The sequence below is a fragment of the Macaca fascicularis genome, chromosome 12 (assembly GCF_037993035.2).
Source record: "Macaca fascicularis isolate 582-1 chromosome 12, T2T-MFA8v1.1".
Taxonomy (NCBI): Eukaryota; Metazoa; Chordata; class Mammalia; order Primates; family Cercopithecidae; genus Macaca; species Macaca fascicularis.
The window spans coordinates 39,413,764-39,435,266 of record NC_088386.1 but is presented as its reverse complement, the minus strand read 5'-3'; the positions used below and the strand labels follow the sequence as shown (position 1 = coordinate 39,435,266).

Genomic DNA, 21,503 nt, shown 5'->3' with positions numbered 1-21,503 from the left:
AAGAATTACTGGACATAAAAAAATGAAGTCACAAACAGAAAGTATAGTATGGTGTCATTCTGGTAAAAGTTACATACATATTAGAAGACTTGGAGAGGAAATCTGAAGAATTATTCACCAGGTTGTTCATATGAGAGTTTCTGTGGGTGGGAATCTCGATTTCTATTTTATATATCTGTAATTTTTAGATATGTTATAAAAGTGTATAACAATAGATAGTTTTTTAAAAATATCAAAATATAATTGGAAAATTAATAACAGCAGTGAATTATTTTATCAGCATATGTAGTATTATTTTCAGAATCTCAAGTGCTGGCAGTCAATTTGGCCTTTTTTTTTTTTTAAACAAAGTAGAAACAAATTGTATCACATAGAATGTTCATAATATGGACATTAATTATCACAGTTGGTGTTTGAGGGAGGCTGGTGTTCTATGATAAAGAAAGCTACAACACTGAGAGTTTTTTCCTATATAAGCAAATTTTGCAAGTGATTTAACTGTTGAATAAAAGCACTTTTTATCAATAGAGTTATAATTATTTTTATTTCACATTCTCTATATTAGAACATGAATGTTTATTCTTTTAAAGCTTTTTATTTTTTATGGAAGGAGGATTCTCTCAACCTTTCCAATATATAAAAACACTTACTCACATTTGCACTATAAACTGCTTACATGGGCAAACACTGCATTCCAGGTTCCTAGGGAGGGAAATTCTGCATTTTATTCTGAAGTTACAAATGATATTTAATATACTACTGGGTTAAGCACTAGGTTTAGGCTGGCTCTAGCCCTACTTTATGCATTTCAGCATTGAAAAAAAAATCAGTAATGGGTAATGCTATCAAAAATGCTAATCCAAAGCTTTGCTTATGGATATCATATTATTTTAAAAGGTAATAGAGAACATTCCCTGTAATCAAGGGTGAGTCAAGGAAAATGGCATCTAAGGGAGTATGTCAGCCAAACAGAAAACTTGACCCAACACCAAGCTCATTGTCAGAATCACAGCTGCCTCATCAACCAATGAGACTGAAAGGGAGGCAGCCGGGAAGTCAGGTGCCGAGGCTGGAAAGACTCAGTGCCAGACCCATTGGCAGTTGGCCCTTCAGCTGCTGTACAGCCCCGGCGGGGCCCAGGGGTATTGAATCTGGTGTTGGACCACAGGAGGAGAGTGAAGTGTACAACCAATATTGTCAACAGCAAGATCGTCAAGTGAGTCCTGATAATATATTCATGGGAAGATACATTGTTCTGCTTCTAGGTTCTGTAGGGAAGGAGGGCCCAGGGAGAATGCATGTTGCAACTCTGCAAGCAGAATCTACCCCTCTGCCCATAGAAGCTGGTTGTGGTTGTTCAGTTTTCCTTCATCTTTTTGATTTCTGCAAGTGGCATGTTTTACTCGCTAAGGAAGGTCTTGCAAAATATGAGGTGAGACGTCAATACTAACTTTAAAAGGGGAGGTGTGGTCAGAAGGGACGTGATACTCAGATTTTAAGAAGAAAATGGATTTTTGAATTTGGCATTATTAACAGAGAGCTGTCATGTTCTTTTGCCTCAACAGAGAAAATAAGTGACCCAAAATAGAAAATAAATGACCCTTTCTGTGATTAGCAACTCACTGTGTTTGTTTAGTGTCAAGAGTGCTATTAGTAACTAATGAAAATTTATAATCATGAGATCACCTCCCCAAACAAAAATGAATAAACAGAGAATACATCTTTATAGCAAGTCTAATGGCACCTTTGCAGCTAAGGAGTCTGGACCTAGCAGAGTATCCTGCACGCCTGGAGCAGGCATTTCATGAATGTTGAAAAATGAGTGTAGTTTGCTGAATACTGAACTTGCCTTTGCAGTCTATATCCCTCCGCAAATAATCAGCCTGTTGTATGGCCTCCAGATTTATATTACTGCATTGTCACTTTGGTGCTGAGATTTGGCATAATTACTTCAGGAAAATATCCCTTATTGATACACACATTAGTCCACTGTAGTGAGTGGCACCTGGTATGGGCCCCTAAACCTGATATATTCTCAATAAATGCTTGTTAACCTGAATAAGAGTCACTAGGAATTGTGAGACATTATGGGAGTATGAAAGACATTATAATTTCTTATCATTTATTTACTTGCTTATTTTTACTTTTTTGAAGATGGGTTTTTAAAATATTTTAATTTTCTACCAGCTTTATCGAGGTATAATTGACAAATAAAAAATATATATTTAAAGTAGACAATATAATGTTTTGATGTATGTACACATTGTGAAATGATTACCACAATCAAGCTAATTAACAAATCCATCACCTCACATATAGTTACTTTTGTGAGTGTGTATGATGAGACACTAGAGGTTTATTCTCTTAGCAAATTTCAAGCACACAATACGTTATTATTTAAACTACAGTCACCATGCTGTACATTATCCAGAACTTATGCATCTTAGAACTGCAAGTTTGTACCCTTTGACCAATATCTCCCGCTTTCCACCAGTTCTTACCTTTTAATGAGAGATATGGAAGGTACAGGACAAATACAAATGAAATATAATAGGAATATACTAACATATGAATAACTTTGAAAAGTATCATGTACATATGCAGACATAAGAGACATTTGTAGTGGCCAGAGGTTAACTTTCCAGATGGAAGTTAAGGAAGAGATGGCCAGAGTTTATGATAACTGCAAACATTCATTAAACAATTTCTACTGGCCATGCACAATGCTTTAGATGTATTGATTATCTTACTTGATTTTCACTACAAACTTAAAGTAAGTAATACTATTTTTTCCATTTTACAGTTATGAAAACTAGGGCTCACATTGTCAAATTAATTGTCCAAAATTAGTAGGGAGGCAAGCCGAGGTCTGCACTCAGAAAATCTGGCTCAGAGACTTCATATAAGGACATGTAATCATACGAAAAAAACAGGAACCTTATGGTCATAAATCTTGAAGTCTTGGCACATTCTTCAGGCGTAACCACAGCTGCATATTTAGGACTTATTGAGAACTGGGATATCATTCGGCTAAGAGTGTTTCTCTAGGAACTCAGTTAACTTTTTGTCTTGTTAGGGGCCAAGAAATTGAGACCCCCCCAGAGTAGGGCGCTTTTGTGTGATGAGTACTTTGAACTATGGAAATTGGAATGGCTCAGAAACAGCCTCAGAAGCAAAGTCTCTCTCCGACTTTCTCTTGCCTTTCTGTCTCCTGCTCTTCTTTCTCCTCTAAAATGAGTCACATAAACTAGAATTCCTCCTTCCTTAAGGTGGGTCATAGAAAAGAGAACCTCTTTCCTGCAAGCAAACCATAAGATGTAGAAATACGACTTTAATCTTCCCCACCTTTTTGTCTAGGATCTGGTCAGAAGAGATTATCTGACCTAATATGTCCAATAGTCGTAAGAGCTCATTCCAGAGGGCTCCTGCCTGATACCCAGAAGGAAAGAACGCTACACAAAGGGGCCAGGAATCTGAACAGACAGGCCTTGCTCGGTTCCCCCTCTGTCTGTTACTGTTAGATTATTCCTTTTTCATCCAATTGCATTTCAACATGGCTGTCCACTCTTCACGGAATCTAAGATTAAAAATGGACACTTTTCCCTGGGTCTTGGGTCTTCATTGTGAAGGCTCCCACGTCCTGTAAAACTTTGATAAAATAAATTTGCTATTCTCTTCTCTCGTGAACCTGTCTTTGTCGTAGGAGTGTGGGCCGTGACCCTTAGCGGAGTGAGAAAAGGGATCACCCCTTTCTCCTCCTGGTCTCCTCACAGCCAGGGTTTGTAGCTGTCCTTTCTTGATTGTCACTATCCTCGTGACGTTCCCTGTCCCTGCTCATGTAGGAACCCTGCTCCCTCCCATTGCCTTCCCTGATGTCTCGCATTCATATGCCTTGGAAACGGGCTTGGGGATCACGTACACTGTGCTCATGTCTGTGTCTCTGTCAAGTAGCTCGGTCTCCAGGACACATCAGAGACGCAGGCCCTCACAAGAGGCATCAGTCTTTGAGTAAAGCTGAGGCCATGTAGAATTGGCATGGCCAGGTGTGATGGTTACTTTTCTATGTCAACTTGGCTAGGCCATGATAGCTAGTTTTTGGTTAAACGTCAGTCTAGATGTTTCTGTGAAGCTGTTTTTTAAACGTGATTAACATTTAAGTCAGTAGACTTTGAGTAAAGTCGATTACCCTCCATAACGGGAGTATGGAGTTCTCCTCCAATCAGTCGAAGGCCTGAAGAGAAAAGACTGAGGTCTCCTGGGAAACAGGGAATTCAGCCTCCAGACTGTCTTCAGACTCAAGACATAATACCAACTCTTTCTTGGGTCTCCAGCCTTTGGCTTGCCCTGAAGATTTCAGACTTGCTAGCCCCCACAATCGCATGAGCCAATTCCTTAAATCTGTCTCTGTCTCTCTCTTTCTCCACGCACAGACCCACACCCACAAACACGCATACATACACACATATATACACACCCATATATCTTGTTGGTTCTGTTTCCCTGGAGAACCCTGACTAATAGACCAGGGTAGTAGGTTCATGAAGATAGTGACCTTTGATAAGAAAAGGCATCGTGTTCAATATAATGAGAGGGGATAAGAATGAAAACTAACTAGTTGATCTGAGAAATGAGTGACAAGACTAAGAATACCTTAAATAAATAAACATGAGATTGCTTTGAGTTGGCACATGGAGTATCAGACAGTCAATCATAAGAAAAGTTCCATTATTTCTAAAACTAGTGCTTCCAGTGACAGAAAAACAAGGAGCATGGCTTAGTAGAAATTCAGCTAGTGACAGCGATGGGGATCTTAGTTTTATTCAGCATCTACTAGATGTCAGGCCCTTTTATGTACCTGAACTCATTTAATTATTATAATATCCTGCCTTGTCAGAGCCTGAAATTTAAGGGGATCAAGTAACTTGCAACTGATTTCCTTAGAAAGTAAGTGATGGACCTTCTTTCTGACTACGGATACCTCAGAGTTGCTCTTTGCTTGTTTGTTGCCTTGCCCTTGCCGCGGGGCTTCTGTACATGTTATGCCCTCGGCGTGGACAGCTGCCCCCAGTTTGTGCTTCCTCAACTTTCAAAAAGGAGCCTGAACGCTCTCTTTAAGAACTCATTTTCTGTTCTCACCCGGGCTGGCTCAGGACCCCTTATTTTTGCTCTCCAAGCCCCCAGCACTTTTTTTTCCTTCATAGCACATGTCATTATGTGTTTGTGGGCGATTACTTTTTAAATTAAATCTCTACAATAGACTGTCAGTTGCATGAAAACAGGGAACTGCATCTATTTTGTTCATCATTTTATCTCCAGGGCCTAGTGTACTATTTAGAACATGGTAGTGACTCAATAAATATATGTTGAATAAATACATTTAAATGAAGTTGAAATCAAGTATGTCTGAGAGCAAAACTCATGCTCTTTTCCATTGGATCATACTGCTTTTTGATTCTTTCAAGTAAACACTTAAAGATTTCTGACTTTTTTGAAAAGAAATAAGAAAGCACTTGACTTTTATTCTAAGCTCTATCCCAATTCAAACACTAAAAAGAAGCCCCCATTCTTTAAACAGTACCTCAATGTTATTGTATTATCAGTGGAATTTATCTTCTCAAGCACAAAGCCTTAGAATGTGATCTGGCTTTTCTGTACTTCTGTTTTACCCCAGCAAACCGGTTTTAAAACATATATACAAAATGTGTGACAGTGATTTTTCTTGATCTAGGGTAACAGCTTTAAAAGAATCATTAAAACAAGCACCTCAAATATATCTTTGAATAAAGAGTGATTAGGTCAAGAAGAGTTAGAAACACACAGATATATGCAAATGTCCTTAATGAGCCTGAGTGAGAACATTAGTTGAACCTGTATATTTAAAGCACTTGAACCAAATGTATCAAAATTCCACTAATCTATGTTTATTGATTATGAATGTCATATAAATGTATGTTACAGGAAATAAAATATTCACACTATTCAACATCAGATTGCATCTCAGTGACATGGTTCTTTTGGTTGTTGTTGTTATTTATTTATTTATTTTTCTTCGAGATGGAGTTTCACTCTTGTTGCCCAGGCTGGAGTGCAGTGGCATGATCTCAGTTCACTGAAACCTCTGCCTCCAGAGTGCAAGTGATTCTCCTGCCTCAGCCTCCCAAGTAACTGGAATTACAGGGGTGCACCACCACGTCTGCCTAATTTTTGTATTTTTAGTAGAGAAGGCATTTTGCTATGTAGGCCAGGCTAGTCTCGAACTCCTGACCTCAGGTGATCCACCCACCTCAGCCTTCCAAAGTGTTGGGATTACAGGCATGAGCCACCACAACCAGCTGAACATCGGTTTTTAATACCTTAATTCTGCTGGTGTTTTGGCTCTCCAGGAGAAAGCACAAAGCTAAACATCAAAGTGTATACAATCAAAGATCACATCTTCTGTACTTTTTATTTGCCCTGCCCATTTACTAAAGTGTTTTCCAGATTTTGGAAAGTTTAAGCACCACATGTTTCACCCCACTGTAGCATCTGTTTCAAACTTACCAGGTAACCTTGAACAGTATTCACGTATTAAAGGTTCAGTTTTAAGTTTATACACTTAGTATCTTGGTAACCCAGCATATATATTTTAAATTTTCCAGTAACACATTTAAAATACCTTACCTGGGTGTGTTGATCTGGCATGCATCTCTGGTCCCAGCTACTTGGGAGGCTGAGGCTAGAAGATCACTTGAAGCCAGGAGTTTGAGGCTAAACTGTGCTATTATTGTGCCTGCAAATAGTCCCTACACTACAGCCTGGGCGACATAGTAAGACCCAGTCTCTTGATAAAAACAATACAAAAAACAAAACTGACAATACACAAAATTCAGATGGGACTCAAAATTCAGCTTTGCTTTTCCAAATTCACATTTTAATTGGTCTAGCATAAATATGTGTTCTCTACGCACCTAATTAAACCTTAATAGATACTTCTTTATCAGCTAGGAATGTGCTCAGCTGTAAGTAACAGAAAAGCTTAAAACATGCATTAAACAAAGAGTTTCCTTATTTCCCTTAGCAAAATGTCTGGGGGTGGATAGCTCCTTGGATAAATAGTCTAAGAATGTCAGGACAGTTGTCAATACAGTTCTCTTGGCTCATCCCTTGGCCATATTGTCTTATGGCAGCAAGATGGTTGCTATACTTCCAGACTCAAGAAGGCAAAAGCTTTCCCAGAAATCCTTATTATCCTTCCCACCATACCTCACTGCATGGATCTGTGTCACATGGCCATTCCTAGCATCAAAGGAATCAGGAAAGTATTGAGATAAGTGTATTGCTCTTCTCATCAAAATTGGTATTCTTTCACTTATTTATTTATTATATTTAACATTAGTCAAACAAAACAGTAGGAAAAGAGAAGGAACAAAGAAATCTGTAACTGGTGGTGATTAATTTCTACATTCAAACCACATTTTTTTTTTTTTAATTGAGACGGAGTCTTTCTGTTACCCAGGCTAGAGTGCAGTGGTGCCATCTCAGCTCACTGCAACCTCCATCTCCCAGGTTCAAGCGATTCTCATGCCTCAGCCTCCCAGGTAGCTAGGATTACAGGTGTGCAACACCAAGCCTGGCTAATTTTTTTGTATTTTTAGTAGATGGGGTTTCACCATGTTGGCCAGGATGCTTTTGAACTCCTGACCTCAGGTGATCCTCCTGACTCGGCTTCCCAAGGTGCTAGATTACAGGTGTGAGCCACTGTGCCCAACCTCAAACCAGGTATTCTTTTTGTGAAGGAAGAAGCAAGAAAACGGATATTGGAGAGTCAATGAATGATGCCTTCCCCAGATACCTTTGAAAACAAACCTTGTTTTGATTGATGTCCATGCCAATTAGTGAAGTCCCATAGTCCAGGTGCAGAGGCTAGATGAGGGTGTGACAAGGGAGGTCCCAGCATGTCTCTTTCTCTTCTCTGTTACCATGTCAAAGAATCCATCTTTTTATTGTTGGTGGTGGAAGAAACCTTGGCAATTGCTTACTATAATCCCCCATTTTATTCAAGATGAAATAGACAATAAATCTATTGATAGATTTATTGAGAGAGCATACATCAGTTATCAAGATTATAAAATTAGTTAGTGGCATATCTAGAACAAAACCACGAATTTCCTGATTTGGCAAGGACCTTTTTTGTGTACCACACTGTCTCTTTTTATTATTGGCGTCTTGTTGCTGCATCATTTGTCTGGAGTGGAGATTTGGAATTGTGGCTCCACTGAATTCCGTTTCTTTAGGTGTTCCTCACATTCAGAATCCCACATTCTCCAACTGGAATCCCCAGAATTAGTATTTCTAACTCTTCCTTATGGTTGGTTACAGAAATATAAATGTAAGCTAATACGATTTCAATAAGCATTGGTTCTTTTTATTTTTTTTCAGCTGTGACAAGTGGCAGCAAGAGCAATAAATATTAGTTCTAATTCCACATATCTTTGCTGTAATTAATGAAAAAGTGACATTCTACGATTTTAAATTGGGTTCGTCTTTTCTATTTACCATGTTTTACTTTGTTTTTCCCCCCCATTCTTATTTAATTATTTTCCATATTCTTTGTTTTTAAATGGGAGTTATATATTTTGTTTCTATTTTTCAATGGTTTCTCATAGGTTTTTAACAAGCACACTTGACTCGTTTGTTTTAATATCTAATCATTACAGTCTTCCACTATCAATATATTATTTTACTTTTCATTTTTTTACCCTCTATACTAAGCCATTATTATTTTTACTTCAATATTTACTTGAATGTTTTCTAATTTCTTTGATCACTGTAATTTGCACCTTTCCTTTCTTCTGGTCCAGTGTTCTTACTGAAGTACACTGTTGGCGGTTCTTTCATTGAGGAATCTGAAGACGATGAACTCTACAAGTCTTTTTTCAAAAATCTCTTTATCATATTCTTAATCTTTAATTTAGCTGGGTATACAATTCTAAGACTTTTTTTTTCATAGCACTTTGAGGATATTATTCTGTTTCCTGCTGATTCTGTTTTTGCTGACAAAATTTCTGTTTCAGTCTAACTTGTTCTTCAGATAATCTGAGTGTTCTTTGTGGTTGTTTTAAATATATATGTGTGTTTTTAACTTTAGTATTATTTATGTTTACTATGATGTCTCTAGCTATGAATTTATTTTCATTTATTTCATGTCTCTGTAACTTTCATTGGATAATGTTTGACCATCTTATTCTTTCCTTCATGTCTCTTAGCATTTTTTTTTTTTTTTTTTAATTTGAGGTGGGTGTCTCACTGTGTGGCTTAAGCTGGTCTCGAATTCCTGGGCACAAGTGAATTCCTGCCTCAGCCTCTTAAGTAGCTGGGATTACAGATGTGAGCCAATATTCCAAGTTTTTAGCATTAAAAAAATTATATATATGTTTATTTATTTATTCTTTACTAATTGGAAGTAATTTATTTAGATCTATCTTCCAGTTCACACATTAGTTTTTTAGCTATTGATTAGCCTGTCCATTAAGGATCTTAATTTTAATAAACATACTTCTCACTTCTGCAAGTTTTATTTGGCTATTTTTCAAATTTGCTTTCCTTTTTTTCATTATGTTCTTTTCTTTCATTTTTATGGTGATTCTGTCTTCTATCTATTTTATCATTCTAAGCATACTTATTTTATGGTGTCTCTCAGACTGTTTTATGACATCAACTTATTAGGGTTCTAATCCTCCTGTTTCTTGAGTCTTCTGACTTTCCCTTATGAAAAATAGCTCGTGTGGCTTGTCATTTTTTTGTTTTGAAATTTTCTTCCTCTGTGGGATTCTTGGACACACCAGGTTGTGTCAGTGATCCTAAACATAGGTTTTGGAGTTTGCTTTTGTCAAGTTTATTTCCTTTATTTGTACATTAGATTCTGTATTTCAGATTTTAAAATAACTCAGGACTGTGAATGCATACTCTCTGTGTGCATGAGGTACATCTGAGGGAGTTTTAATATTTGCTGATTTTTTTCTTCTTTTGTAGCAAGCAGAAACAAATTTCCTTGTTGCCTACTTGAACTACTATTTCTCATATTTACTGTATCAGTTCATGTACTCACTACTCTAACCATAGTTTTTCTTTATTTCTGATTCAGGGAACTTTATTCTGTCTTTCAAACTCAACTATGTATTCCATTTTTATTTGTCATATTTCATCCAGCATTTCCACGAGTTAGAGGAGAAAGTTGTTTGTGTTAGTTTGGCTTGCTGTGTTGCTAGAAACAAAAAGCTCATTGTTATTATTGTTATGTATTAATTTGACCAAAGCACTATTTATTAAAAGACTGCTGCCATTCTTACTATTCTTGTCATTTTTAGGTGATTTTAAGAACAGAATCATATGATTTCTGGAATCAGATCCACAGCTAATCTAAGTTGTAACATTTCCATATTGTTTTTGATGACTGGGTTTCATACTTAGATTACACTCATGGCATACGGATGGAAAGAAATAGCTTTTATAAATTGATACCCATCACACACTATTTTGAATTCCTTTGACCAAAACAATGTCAGAATTTTAGCTATAGAGTTTTTGAATATTTATTTTTCTTCATTCCTTTATGATTCCTATTTTAACTTTATCTGTGTCCAACCTTTTCTTCTCCTGTTATAACCCCCAAAGTGGAAAGAGGTGAAAGGAAGACAGTGAAAGAATCTGTGAGAAACAATAGAAAAAAAAAGTTATAAATTGGCAGAAGGAAAGAAATTTTAAAAGATTTAAGAGAAGAGAAAATACAATGGTGGTATCCCAAAGGAGCATGAATAAAGAAGCTATGGGTCAATGCAAAGGGAAAAGGGCGGGAGGTGCTGGATAGAGAAAGTGAGCTCATTGGGGGTGATGAAGAAATAGCAGAACAGCATCCTTGGTGCCTACTGGGTGCTGGACGTACATAGTCCTAGGTACTTTTCAACCTTACTTCCGATGTAGCCTCAACAAATGCACGGACTGTGAGTAAGTATTCCATTTGGTAAATCAATTAAGTCAGATAAGTGAAATAACTCATCCAAGATCTGAAGAGTCGGTAAAAACCAGAGCCAAAATTCACCCCAAATCTGTGTGCTTTCACCAAAAACTGGGGCAGACTCGGAAAGGTCACTCTGCACCCTCACTGGAGCGGAGGCCAGATGCCCTACCTCTTTCTTCTTTTCTTTGCCAGCTAATTACATCTCTGATTAGTGTGGGACAAAGGAAAATGCACAGAAGAGAAGCCTGACAGGGGTGAGAAGGGAATGGCTGGGAGAAAGGAAGATGATTCATTTATAAGCTCTTTGTCCTCTAGAAACGCAATAGGCCTCCTAGGAGGAAAATCTGTGTCTATGGAGACAAGTTGGGCCTTGAAGAATGCGTCACCCAGAGGCAAAAGGGAACAGAAGAGGTGCAGCCTTTTCAGACCTCCCTACCTCAGCAAGCCACAAAAGAAGTCATAAAAGCCCTTCAGATTTCTTCCTCTTCATTCGCGGCATTGCATACTGGCCTGTCCGGTATTGCCCTGTCAGACCCTAACTCTTTTGAGAGCAGCATATTAACTAGCCAGGGTTTCTTGAGCCTCTGAGAGGTGCATAGGACTCTGTGTCACGTGTTGTTTAAGACCAGGACAACTGAAATAGGGTGTGGGCAATGCTCACCAAAAAACTGGTATTAGGCAGCAATTAAAAACAAAACAAAACAAAAACAAAAACAAATACCCTTTTCCCATTGATGATACTGAGTATCATGTCTCCACGTTGCTAGTAGCGGGATGAAAGTCATGTCCTGTACATGGTGAGGGAAACTCACCTTGTCATTAAAGTTCAAAAGTCAAAATCCCCTTCCTTTTTAAGAAAAATATTTTAAAACATTCTTGCTACTTTTTTTTTTTATCACCATTTCCATTGTGTGATTTTTTTTTCCAGAGATGGAAGTAAAGGTCATTTTTAATTCCAAAATTCTAGTTTAGTGTTATCTCGAATCAACTCTTGATAAACCCATCATTTAAAATGGCCTATTCTAATTAGAGACCAGTTTGAGGCTTTTAACTGGCTCTGTCTTAGGTGCATGTAAAGCCTGCTAAATATTTCAGAGGGTGGGTGAACTTCCCTTTACAAATCTTAACTTGTCTATACATTTGAACTCCCCTTCCCTTTCAAAGCTACCTAGGTTAAAAATTAAGCCCCTATGGAGAAGGGCACCTGTATTTGCTCACCCTATTATGCAGCTATCCTGAAATGCATTGCAGCTGTCTAAATTAGCATAATTAAATCCACATCAATTAAAAACCTCAATCACCTCTCTCCCCTTCACATGTAGATGATGACATTTGTCTAAGGTGGGAAGTAACAAAGAAACTTTTTACCCGTTGAAGACCTGGCTGAAAAGGAGGGTAATCGGATTGAACTATTGTCCCAGGTTTACCTTAACGCTAGGAGAAGTGGTCAATGAATGCCGCCCGGCCAAAGTAGGATGTACTTTGCATTTCAATGCCACTTGCACGCAGGGCCGGCCATTGGAGATGTGCATTTTACAACAGGCCTCTCCACTAGTGCTCTTTAGCCTCCAGTAATGAAGATAAACAAAGCACCATTATGACTTTGGTGGTGCTAGTTGTTATTTTTAAACTGGGGATGCCTAGTGACCTCAGGATAGTGACAAGACTACACCGTGTGGTGCTGGCAAAGAAAATTCCAGGAGATGAAAACTGACGTGGGGTCCAGGGGTTAATTTCTGGAACAGACAAATTTGCATACAAATGAAAAATGATGGGATTTCTGTTCTCCTAAATTTTCAATGTCATCAGCATCAAACAGCAGCCGGTGCTCCCTTGCCGTTTGAAGAATATTCATTACTTTAGAAGAAGGGGCACCTTGTTTGGTGTTCAACTCAATGCGGGTCAACGACTTAATTTGTGCAACATCTTGGAGACTGTGAGGTTTCTGTGCATCTTTGTAATTCTTCTAAATATGGCTTGAGTAATATTTATTTTTATAGTCATAGACTTTTCTGAATAAACACTAACGCGTGGTTGACTTCCTTCGAACATTCACCTTTTTCATCCTCAGGAGGTGTTTAATGACATGTTGCTGACTTTTTCTTTAGAGGAGGACAGGTTGGTCTATGTCAAAAGTTACTAGATACAAGAGATATAGAACACCACAATGCTTATGATTTTCCCCAAAGCATATGAAATTTCTTCATCCTGACTTTTAGTTATTGGTGCTTTTTTGATGACACAATTCGTACCTGCTCATTTTTTATAATTTTAGTGTCAAAAGACAAAATTATAACAAATTTGGAGATCAAATTGTCTTTCATTAGTCATTCATTAATCCAGCCTCATTCCATCTAAATATTTAGAAAGGTGCTCCAAGCAGAGGAAGTTGGCTTTATACACAGAAAAGGGGTGAAGAAAGCAGACATAGAACCAGAAATGGGTTGGTCATTTCGAAGTTACTTTCCTTAGTGCTGAAACAGAGGGCATGTTCTTATCATGCTGGCTTAGGTAAATTAGGTTCATTCTGATTGGTTGCTGTGAAGTTGCTGTTTTTTTGCTTGTTTTTTTTTTTTTTTTTTTTTTTTAAACTGGCCCCTTTAAAGTTTCAGTTCGATTGTGTGACACCTAGTATGAGTTTGGTCTGGTCTGCTAGGGGCTAGTGCAGGAGCTCCATTCAAAACAATGGTCTCCCCTAAATGTCATTTAACATTAGAAAAATATAAATATGAAGAAAGAAGAGAATAAAAATCCTTGAGTGCCAGTAACCCGAGATGACTGCCAGGTAACAAGTTTTAGTGTGTATTCTTTCTCATTCCCTTTTCTCATCTGGTATTGATCGTAAGTATCAGCCCATTGAAGGCAGGGAGGTGGTCTGCTGTGCTCTGAGCTAAGGCTGTCCTCAAGGAAATGGTGCTGGTGGCAACTTTTAATGAGTCAGGCCCTCTCTCCCGCTTCTCCATGGTAGCATAGCATAGTTGTCTATGAGACCCTAGAGAGCTTTCTGAAACCCCTCAATGTTCTTTTCTGAAATACAGATCACTCTAGATGCTGCTATAAATTAATGATTGTATCATGCATGAACTTTAGAAAATGTACAAAAGGAGAAACTCCGACTTTCAGGATCTGAAACTTTTAAAAAATCCCTTAAAGAAATAGTACTGAGGCAGCTAAATTGCTATGATGTATAAACCATAAAGGCAATATAATAATGTGTAGAACAGTAAAATGTATTTACTTTAACCTAGAACTTCACATGCATATATAGTGGATCATATATATCTCTGGCCCAATAACTACCTTTGACATATATGTGAAGAATTGATGCCATAAAGTTTTTCATCAATTAAATTATTTTTACTGTTATTATGACTTGCCAAAGGGGGATTTGAAGCTAACGAGCAAAATATTTCAAAGTCCAGATGTCCTGTTGAGACAAGGCATTTTATAGTGATTCCAGTCTGTTTTCACCTAACCTCATGTAGTCAATATCACAAAGATATAATTAGAAAATTGGGTACAATATTTAGCCCTGGTCGCTGTGTGATGGAATTGTTTGACTGCTGAGTAACCGAAGTGTGTTTGCATCCCAGTGTGTTGTGAAGGCAAACTTCAAAGAAAATATTCTATCTCTCAACTCCAGCTCCCGAGTGTCTTGGAAGTATAATACAGCAAGACTTAAAACTCCCCGCTAAGGAAAGGGCAATTTGACACTGAAACTACTGTTGAATTGTTATTGAAACACTGGTTTGCAAAAGAGTTCTTATTAGATAAATATAGTTAAAGCCTTAAAAAGCAGGGGGAAAATACACCCAAGTCATAGGGAAAAAAATGGGGGAGAGAAGTCTTTAAAGTTGGACAGTATGTGTTGACAAAATTTGGAGATTTTAAAACATGTATCTACACATTTATTTTATAAATTGTACATAAGACTGGCTCCTTTTCCAGTGCAAAATCAAATATTTAGATTTGCACAAACCTATGGAAGCCAGATTTTAGACAAAAAGGGATTTTTTTGTCAGACTGTCAGTCTCTGAATTTCATCACAATCTGTTCAGCTGTTTTTGTTGCAGGCAGGCGTAAAACGTACTGGGTAAGTGCGTGTTTGTATTTATTATTAAAATGGGGATGCTAAATCCTGCTTTCGAAGTCTTCACATTCTTTAAGTCTGTACTGGTCATAGAGAAGCAGAATCATGATGTGTGTGTGTGAAAGTCATATATGAAGGTGAGGGAGCGGGTGCAACGGCAAACACCCATGAGCAGTGACTCTTTGCAAAATAAGTTTCTCAGCATTTAAAAAATGACCCTGGCATTTTGCCTCAATAACTTTTCCTGCACCTACAAGTACTGATTCTTGCCTTGAAGAGGGATGGGGAAATGATGTGTTGGTGGCAGATCTGAATATGTTTTATTTAATGTCATGATTCCTTTATCCCATCCTCTGCACTAATCTAAAAATAATAGCTGGGATTGACAGTTTCAACAGCATTTAGTGTACATGTACGATTGTATGCAAAGATCGCCTAAAAGAATATTGACGATAGAACTTGAACCTCCAGTAGGTGAGACATTACAGTAAAAAACAAACACATGTCAAATCATATAGAATTTTGTTTATGAAGCGAGTTCTTCCTTCAGCCAGGGCTTTTTGATACATTGCACTTGATGTGCAGAACCTCACCTATTGGAAATGAGATGAAGCTGTTATTTCCCTTGATATTTCCCGTGGTGACTCACACCTGAAATCCCAGCACTTTGGGAGGCTGATGCAGGTGGGTTCCTTGAGCCCAGGAGTTTGAGACCAGCCTGGGCAATGTGGCAAGACCCCATCTGTACAAAAAAATACGAAAATTAGCCAGTCTGGTGGTGCACACCTGTAGTTCCAGCTACTTGGGAGGCTAAGGTGGGAGGATCATCCGAGCCCAGGTAGTTGAGGCTGCAGTGAGCTGTGATTGAGTCACTATACTCCAGCCTGACAGAGTGAGACCCCATCTCAATTAAAAAAAAAAAAAGATATTACCCTTCATAAATGAAGCACTTTTGCAAAAAGATGATAATACAGTTGTTCCTAATCGGATTTTCTAAGACAGTGTGAACATTTGCCTATTTTCATGTTTTAAAGATCTACAATAGAAATTTTACCTTTAACTGAGGGTAGTAGTCATCTATGGCTTTCATAATAAAATATCATGGACTGGGTGACTTAATCAGCAGAAATTTATTTCCTCACAGTCTGGAGGCTGGAGGTCTAAGCACTCCTGGTTTGAAGACAGCACATTCTCGCTGTGTTGTCACAGGACCTTGTCTCGTGTGAGCAGAGGGAATATCTCTGGTGTGTCTCTTCCTCTTCTTATAAGGACAGTTGTCCCATAGGATTAGGGTCCCACCCAAATGACCTCACTTAATCTTAATTACCCCCATTCAGGGCCTATCTCCAAATACAGAGACATTGGGGGTTAGAGCTTCAATACACGCGTTTTGTAGGGTACAATTCAGTTTATAACACTGACATAGACCCACAGGCTCGCTGGAGCTCTGAGTCTCTGCTTCTGGCCAGCTTTAGATCAACTCGGTGTAAGAGTCATCTCCACATTCTGATCAGAAGTTCTGATTTGAATTTTTTTATGTTTATGATTAATAACATACAGGAAAAAATGAATGCTTGTTGCTCTATAAATGTGGTTTGGTCGACAAATTATTTCTAAACATAGGGTCTCTCAAGAAAAAATAATTAAAGGAATTCTTGGTGGTCAAAAGGGGTTGGGAGTTACTGGAGAGTCTACTACCTGCCTTCAGAGGTGGATGTAACCCGGGAGACACTTGAGATTACATTCAGCTTTCAGAGCTGAGAGTCTATGTCCGAGAGGAAAAAAACAGACTGTTTCTTCTCTGCTGTCACACCACAGCAATCAACACAGACGACCTCTGTGACCAAATGTGTGTGGGGTTCCCCCTTACCCCTCTACACCAAGCAAGCCATCAGTTCTACAGGGGACATCAGCCAGGTGACCTCTAATTCTATTCAATTCCAGCAATGTCATCCTGGAGATAGTGACAGATCCCACAGCGTGAGGGTGCTCCCGCAAGACTGCGGCCACTTCCAATGCCAACTGCAAGCCCCAGGTTATTTTACCTGTGCTTCAGACCCACTGGCTATAAATTGGGGTTCCTACAACCCCGTCCCAGCGTGAGGGTGCTCCCGCAAGACTGCGGCCACTTCCAATGCCAACTGCAAGCCCCAGGTTATTTTACCTGTGCTTCAGACCCACTGGCTATAAATTGGGGTTCCTACAACCCCGTCCTTGGGTTCAATTAATTTGCTAGAGTGGCTTACAGAACTCAGGAAACACTTTACTTCATTCACTGGTTTATGAGAAAGGGTATTATAAATAACACAGATGAAGACAGGTGTAAGGTGAAGTATGGGGGTGGGGTGTGCAGCTTCCATGCCCTGTCCAGTGACACCAGCTTCCAGGAACCTGCATGTGTTCAGCTGTCTGGAAGCTTTCTAAACCCTTTAGTTTTGAGTTGTTATGATGGCTTCATTACCTAGGCATGATGAATAAAACGAATGTCCATTGGCCACTGGGAATCAGCAGGCAGCCACAGTAAACGCAATAACATACTTTGGAGATTCTAAGGATTTTAGGAGTTGTATGTCAGGAAATGAGGTTGAAGAAAATATATATGATTTGCAATATCAAACTATGAATTCAGGTTGTACTTACAATTATATCTAAAGAACGAAGAATTATATGGCATAGAGAACCCATTGAAATAGTAGAACAAAGTAGTTCTCCCTCCAAGATTTTAAAGAAGTTACTATTGCTACCAGATTTACAAAGAATAGTAAAATTCCCAAGCCTGGCTGTGTACTCGAAGACTGGTTGTCTGGATGCTCACCAATCCCATTTCCTCTTCTGGGGCACACAGGGAGACACCATTTCCCAGGCTCCTTCGGTCTGGGCCATGTGATTAAGTCTTGGCCCATTGGAAGTGGATGGAAATGATGTACAGCAGTTCTAGGACTGGCTATAAAACCGTGGGATTTTTCATAGTCTTTCTTCTCCTTCAATAGCAACAATGGAGGTCATGTATTGAAATCATATGACACGAAAAGCCTGAGTTTTATAGTTATCACCTGAAAGAAGAATTCAGAAAAGCTCTCTGATTTTGGGGGGAGCAAAAAATAAACTTTATTTTCAATATACTGAAATTTGGGGATTGTTTGTTACAGCAGATAACATTAATTGTCTTTACTAACATAATACTAAGAACAAATTTTAAGAATTTTTGACAGCAACCTAAGTTTTGTCTATTGAAAGATACATACTGTTTAAGAAATACTGTTCAAAAATACAGAATGTCCATTTGCCTAATCATCTTAAGAAGTCGAATGTAGTTGCCATCCTGGGATCACTTTTGTCTCCCACAGCAAGATTCTGGTCAGAATCTTTCTAAATTGACTATTAGTTAATATTTTCTCTAGGGACACTCACAAATCACAACAGAGCTTCAGACTTCATCCTGTTTCCATCTTCAATACTATCCAATGCTGGGAAAATTGATTTAAAGTTCCTGATTAGATGCCACCTATACTTTCCCCTTTCCCCTAAATTATGCCCTGCTGAAAACTCTATATCTTCTGAATTCCATATGTCTAGGAAAATCACTGTGTATCTCAGGTTGTGCCTGATGTACCTACCCTATCAGTTTGCAGTGGCTGCTGAGGGTGCTGTGTTGTGAAAGACTCGGAGGTGGTGACTGAGTTCATTGGAATTCTCTTTGTCTGCCAAGGGCCGGAGAGTAGGGAGTAAAGGCTGGTGTATCACATCGTTGCCCACTGATGGCTACCCTTGCGTTTCAGAATATTAAACACAGCATCTACCTTGGTTAGGGTCCAGTCCTGTTGAAAATGGTAAAACCCATCTAAGGCCATACCCTTGATCCAATAAGTACCGTTCTATTGTGCAGCAGTTGGTTGCTGTTTTTGGAGCTGTGTTCATTTAGATCGGACAAACACTAATTTGTTGGACTCATCTCCAATCACCATTGAAGACTGCATTGTAGAATATCTGCTATATAGAGTTTAGAGTTCACGAACATGCTAACGGATTCTGTGCCTTCTATTAGAATGCCAAAGGTGATGGTAGGTGGTTTTAGTAAGTGAGCATTGTCATAGACTGTTGATGGGGCTATACACTGCTATAAATTATCTGTAGTACAATCTAGTTATGTGCACCAAAATGTAAAATATATCTACACTTTGACTCAGTAACGGTACTTTTTGGACTTTATCCTAAAAATACAAGTGGATGTTTACATATAAGGATATCAACTACAGCCTTATTTTTAGTACCAATATTCATCATTAAAGGACTGGTAGAATAAGTTATAATATAGTCATATAATGGAACACTATGCAGTCTTTGAATTAGATATGGCAGACCAATGTGGCATGAAGAGCTATTCTTGATACAATGTAAAATAAAGAATGCAGGTTGTAGAACAGTTTGCACAGTATTAATTTGTCTATGTGCAGCTCATAGAGAAGTGCATATTATTATTCTATCTAGTGTATTTATAAAAGCCTTTTATGATAAAAATATCATAAATAGTAAATGCTGGAAGTACATATTCCATATGTTAAAAACAGGTTACATTTGTAGGATAGAATGGAAGCAAGGAAAGTGGCATGGTTGAGGCAGCTGAACATTACATACTTCTGCATTGTTTAATTTTTTTTCAATTACCTTTTTATTAGCAAAAGCAATATAATTATTTTATTTGAGAAGAATAAAAAAATCAGAAGCTAATAATTCCTCCATTTTCTTTAAGATAAAAACCAAATACAAGAATTCAAGACCCTATAGAAGATGCATAGATTCTCCTAATATATATATTGAAGTTTACCTTTATGGGAAAACAATCAATCTAAAGAAATTGGAAGCAATCGGCTGGGTGCGGTGGCTCACGCCTGTAATCCCAGCACTTTGGGAGGCTGAGGTGGGCAGATCATGAGGTCGGGAGTTCAAGACCAGCCTGACCAATATGGTAAAACCCCATCTCTACTAAAAATACAAAAATTAGCTGGGCGTGGTGGTGTGCACCTGTAGTCCCAGCTTCTCAGGAGGCTGAGGGAGGAGACTCGCTTGAACCTGGGAGGTAGAGGTTGCAGTGAGCCGAGATCACGCCACTGCACTCCAGTCTGGGAAACAGAGCGACACTCCATCTCAAAAAAAAAAAAAAAAAAAAAAAAAACAGAAAATAAATGGAAGCAATCATGGTCTGCATTGGGAAGTCTGGTTTTATATCCAAATTTTTGTGGAAGTTTCCTGTTTCTGGAGAATACTAGATGATGTATCAAATGACAAGAAAATGCAATAAAAAGTAGAGAACCCAATCAAGAAGGTCAGTGTGTGTAGTGGCTGGCACAGCTATAGATTTTTACCTGCCTGGCTTCTGTTTCCCCTTCTTCTGGTAATAGACTTAATAATGCCAGCTGCTTCCCGTATTTGAGTGGTTCAGCGGGCCCTGCTCTATTCCGGCCAGTGGGTAGCCATGGGACTGAAGTTACATCCATGAATCTCTACTAAGAACTGAACTTTTGTACACAATTACACAGGGCATAGTTAGAGCTTCTTACATCCCCAGAAGTCTAGTTTTGTTTTGTTCTGTTTATTTGCATTTTAACTTTTCCAAGGCCTTGTCATTTGCTTATTCAACAAGTATTTATTTATGCCCAGCACTTGGCAAAATAGTAAAATATCCTTGTCCTAATATTCTACTGAAGACAGCCAATTATAAATACAAACCAGCTAGCATAAAGTCTACAAGACAATCATAAGTGCAAAGGAGAAAAAATAAAGGAGGGCAGGAGATAAGTTCACTGTTGGGTTAGGATTGACATTTTAAGTAGGCATCAATGAAGGCCTCTCTGAAAAGGTGATGTGTGAGAAAAGACCAGAAGTGGGTGTAGGAGTGAGCCATGCAGAGATCTGGGGGAAGCTCTGGAAATGCAGAGGTCTGAGGTGCACCAGGCGTGTGTGAGTGGAACAGAGGGAAGGAGGAAGGGTAGCAGGTGGCAAGGTCAGAGAGGTCTGGGGCTGGGGGCAGATCACGTAGGGCCACATAGGACAGAGTAAAGATATGAGCTTCACCTCTGCAAGAGATGAGAGCCACTGATAGGTTTCAGTGGAAACATGACATTACTTGACCAACATTTAAACATAATCTATCTCCATTATGTTGAAAATAGCCCGAAGAAGGGCTGGGGCAGAAGTGGAGGGACCAGTTAGGAAGCTCCCATATTCATCCAGGTGAGGGATGACAGTGGCTTGGAACAGAGCAGCAGACGTGGAGGTGATGAGTAACAGTGGGATTCTGGAAATGCTGTTGACCTTTGAACAACATGGGTCTGAACTGCGTGGGTTCATTTATATACGGATTTTTTTCAGCCAAACACAGATGGAGGGATGAGAAATGTAATATATATTTCTATACAG

At 38.6% G+C, this 21,503-nt stretch overlaps 1 protein-coding gene across 8 annotated transcripts in view; it reads left to right on the top strand.

Annotated features, from left to right (window-relative positions):
• Positions 1-925: 925 nt before the first annotated feature.
• The window catches only part of LOC135966678 (uncharacterized), a 267,601-nt gene continuing 247,023 nt past the window's right edge, over positions 926-21,503 (top strand). For 7 of the 8 annotated variants that reach the window (XR_012421095.1, XR_010580214.2, XM_065526468.2 and 4 more), the window contains exon 1: positions 926-1,216. Coding sequence is in view for 5 of the 8 variants with exons in the window: in XM_065526468.2 (XP_065382540.1) it covers positions 941-1,216 (276 nt within the window). In the remaining 3 variants the exon portion in view is untranslated. The remainder of the gene's footprint in view (positions 1,217-21,503) is intronic. The other variant, XM_074008991.1, reaches the window with a different exon arrangement.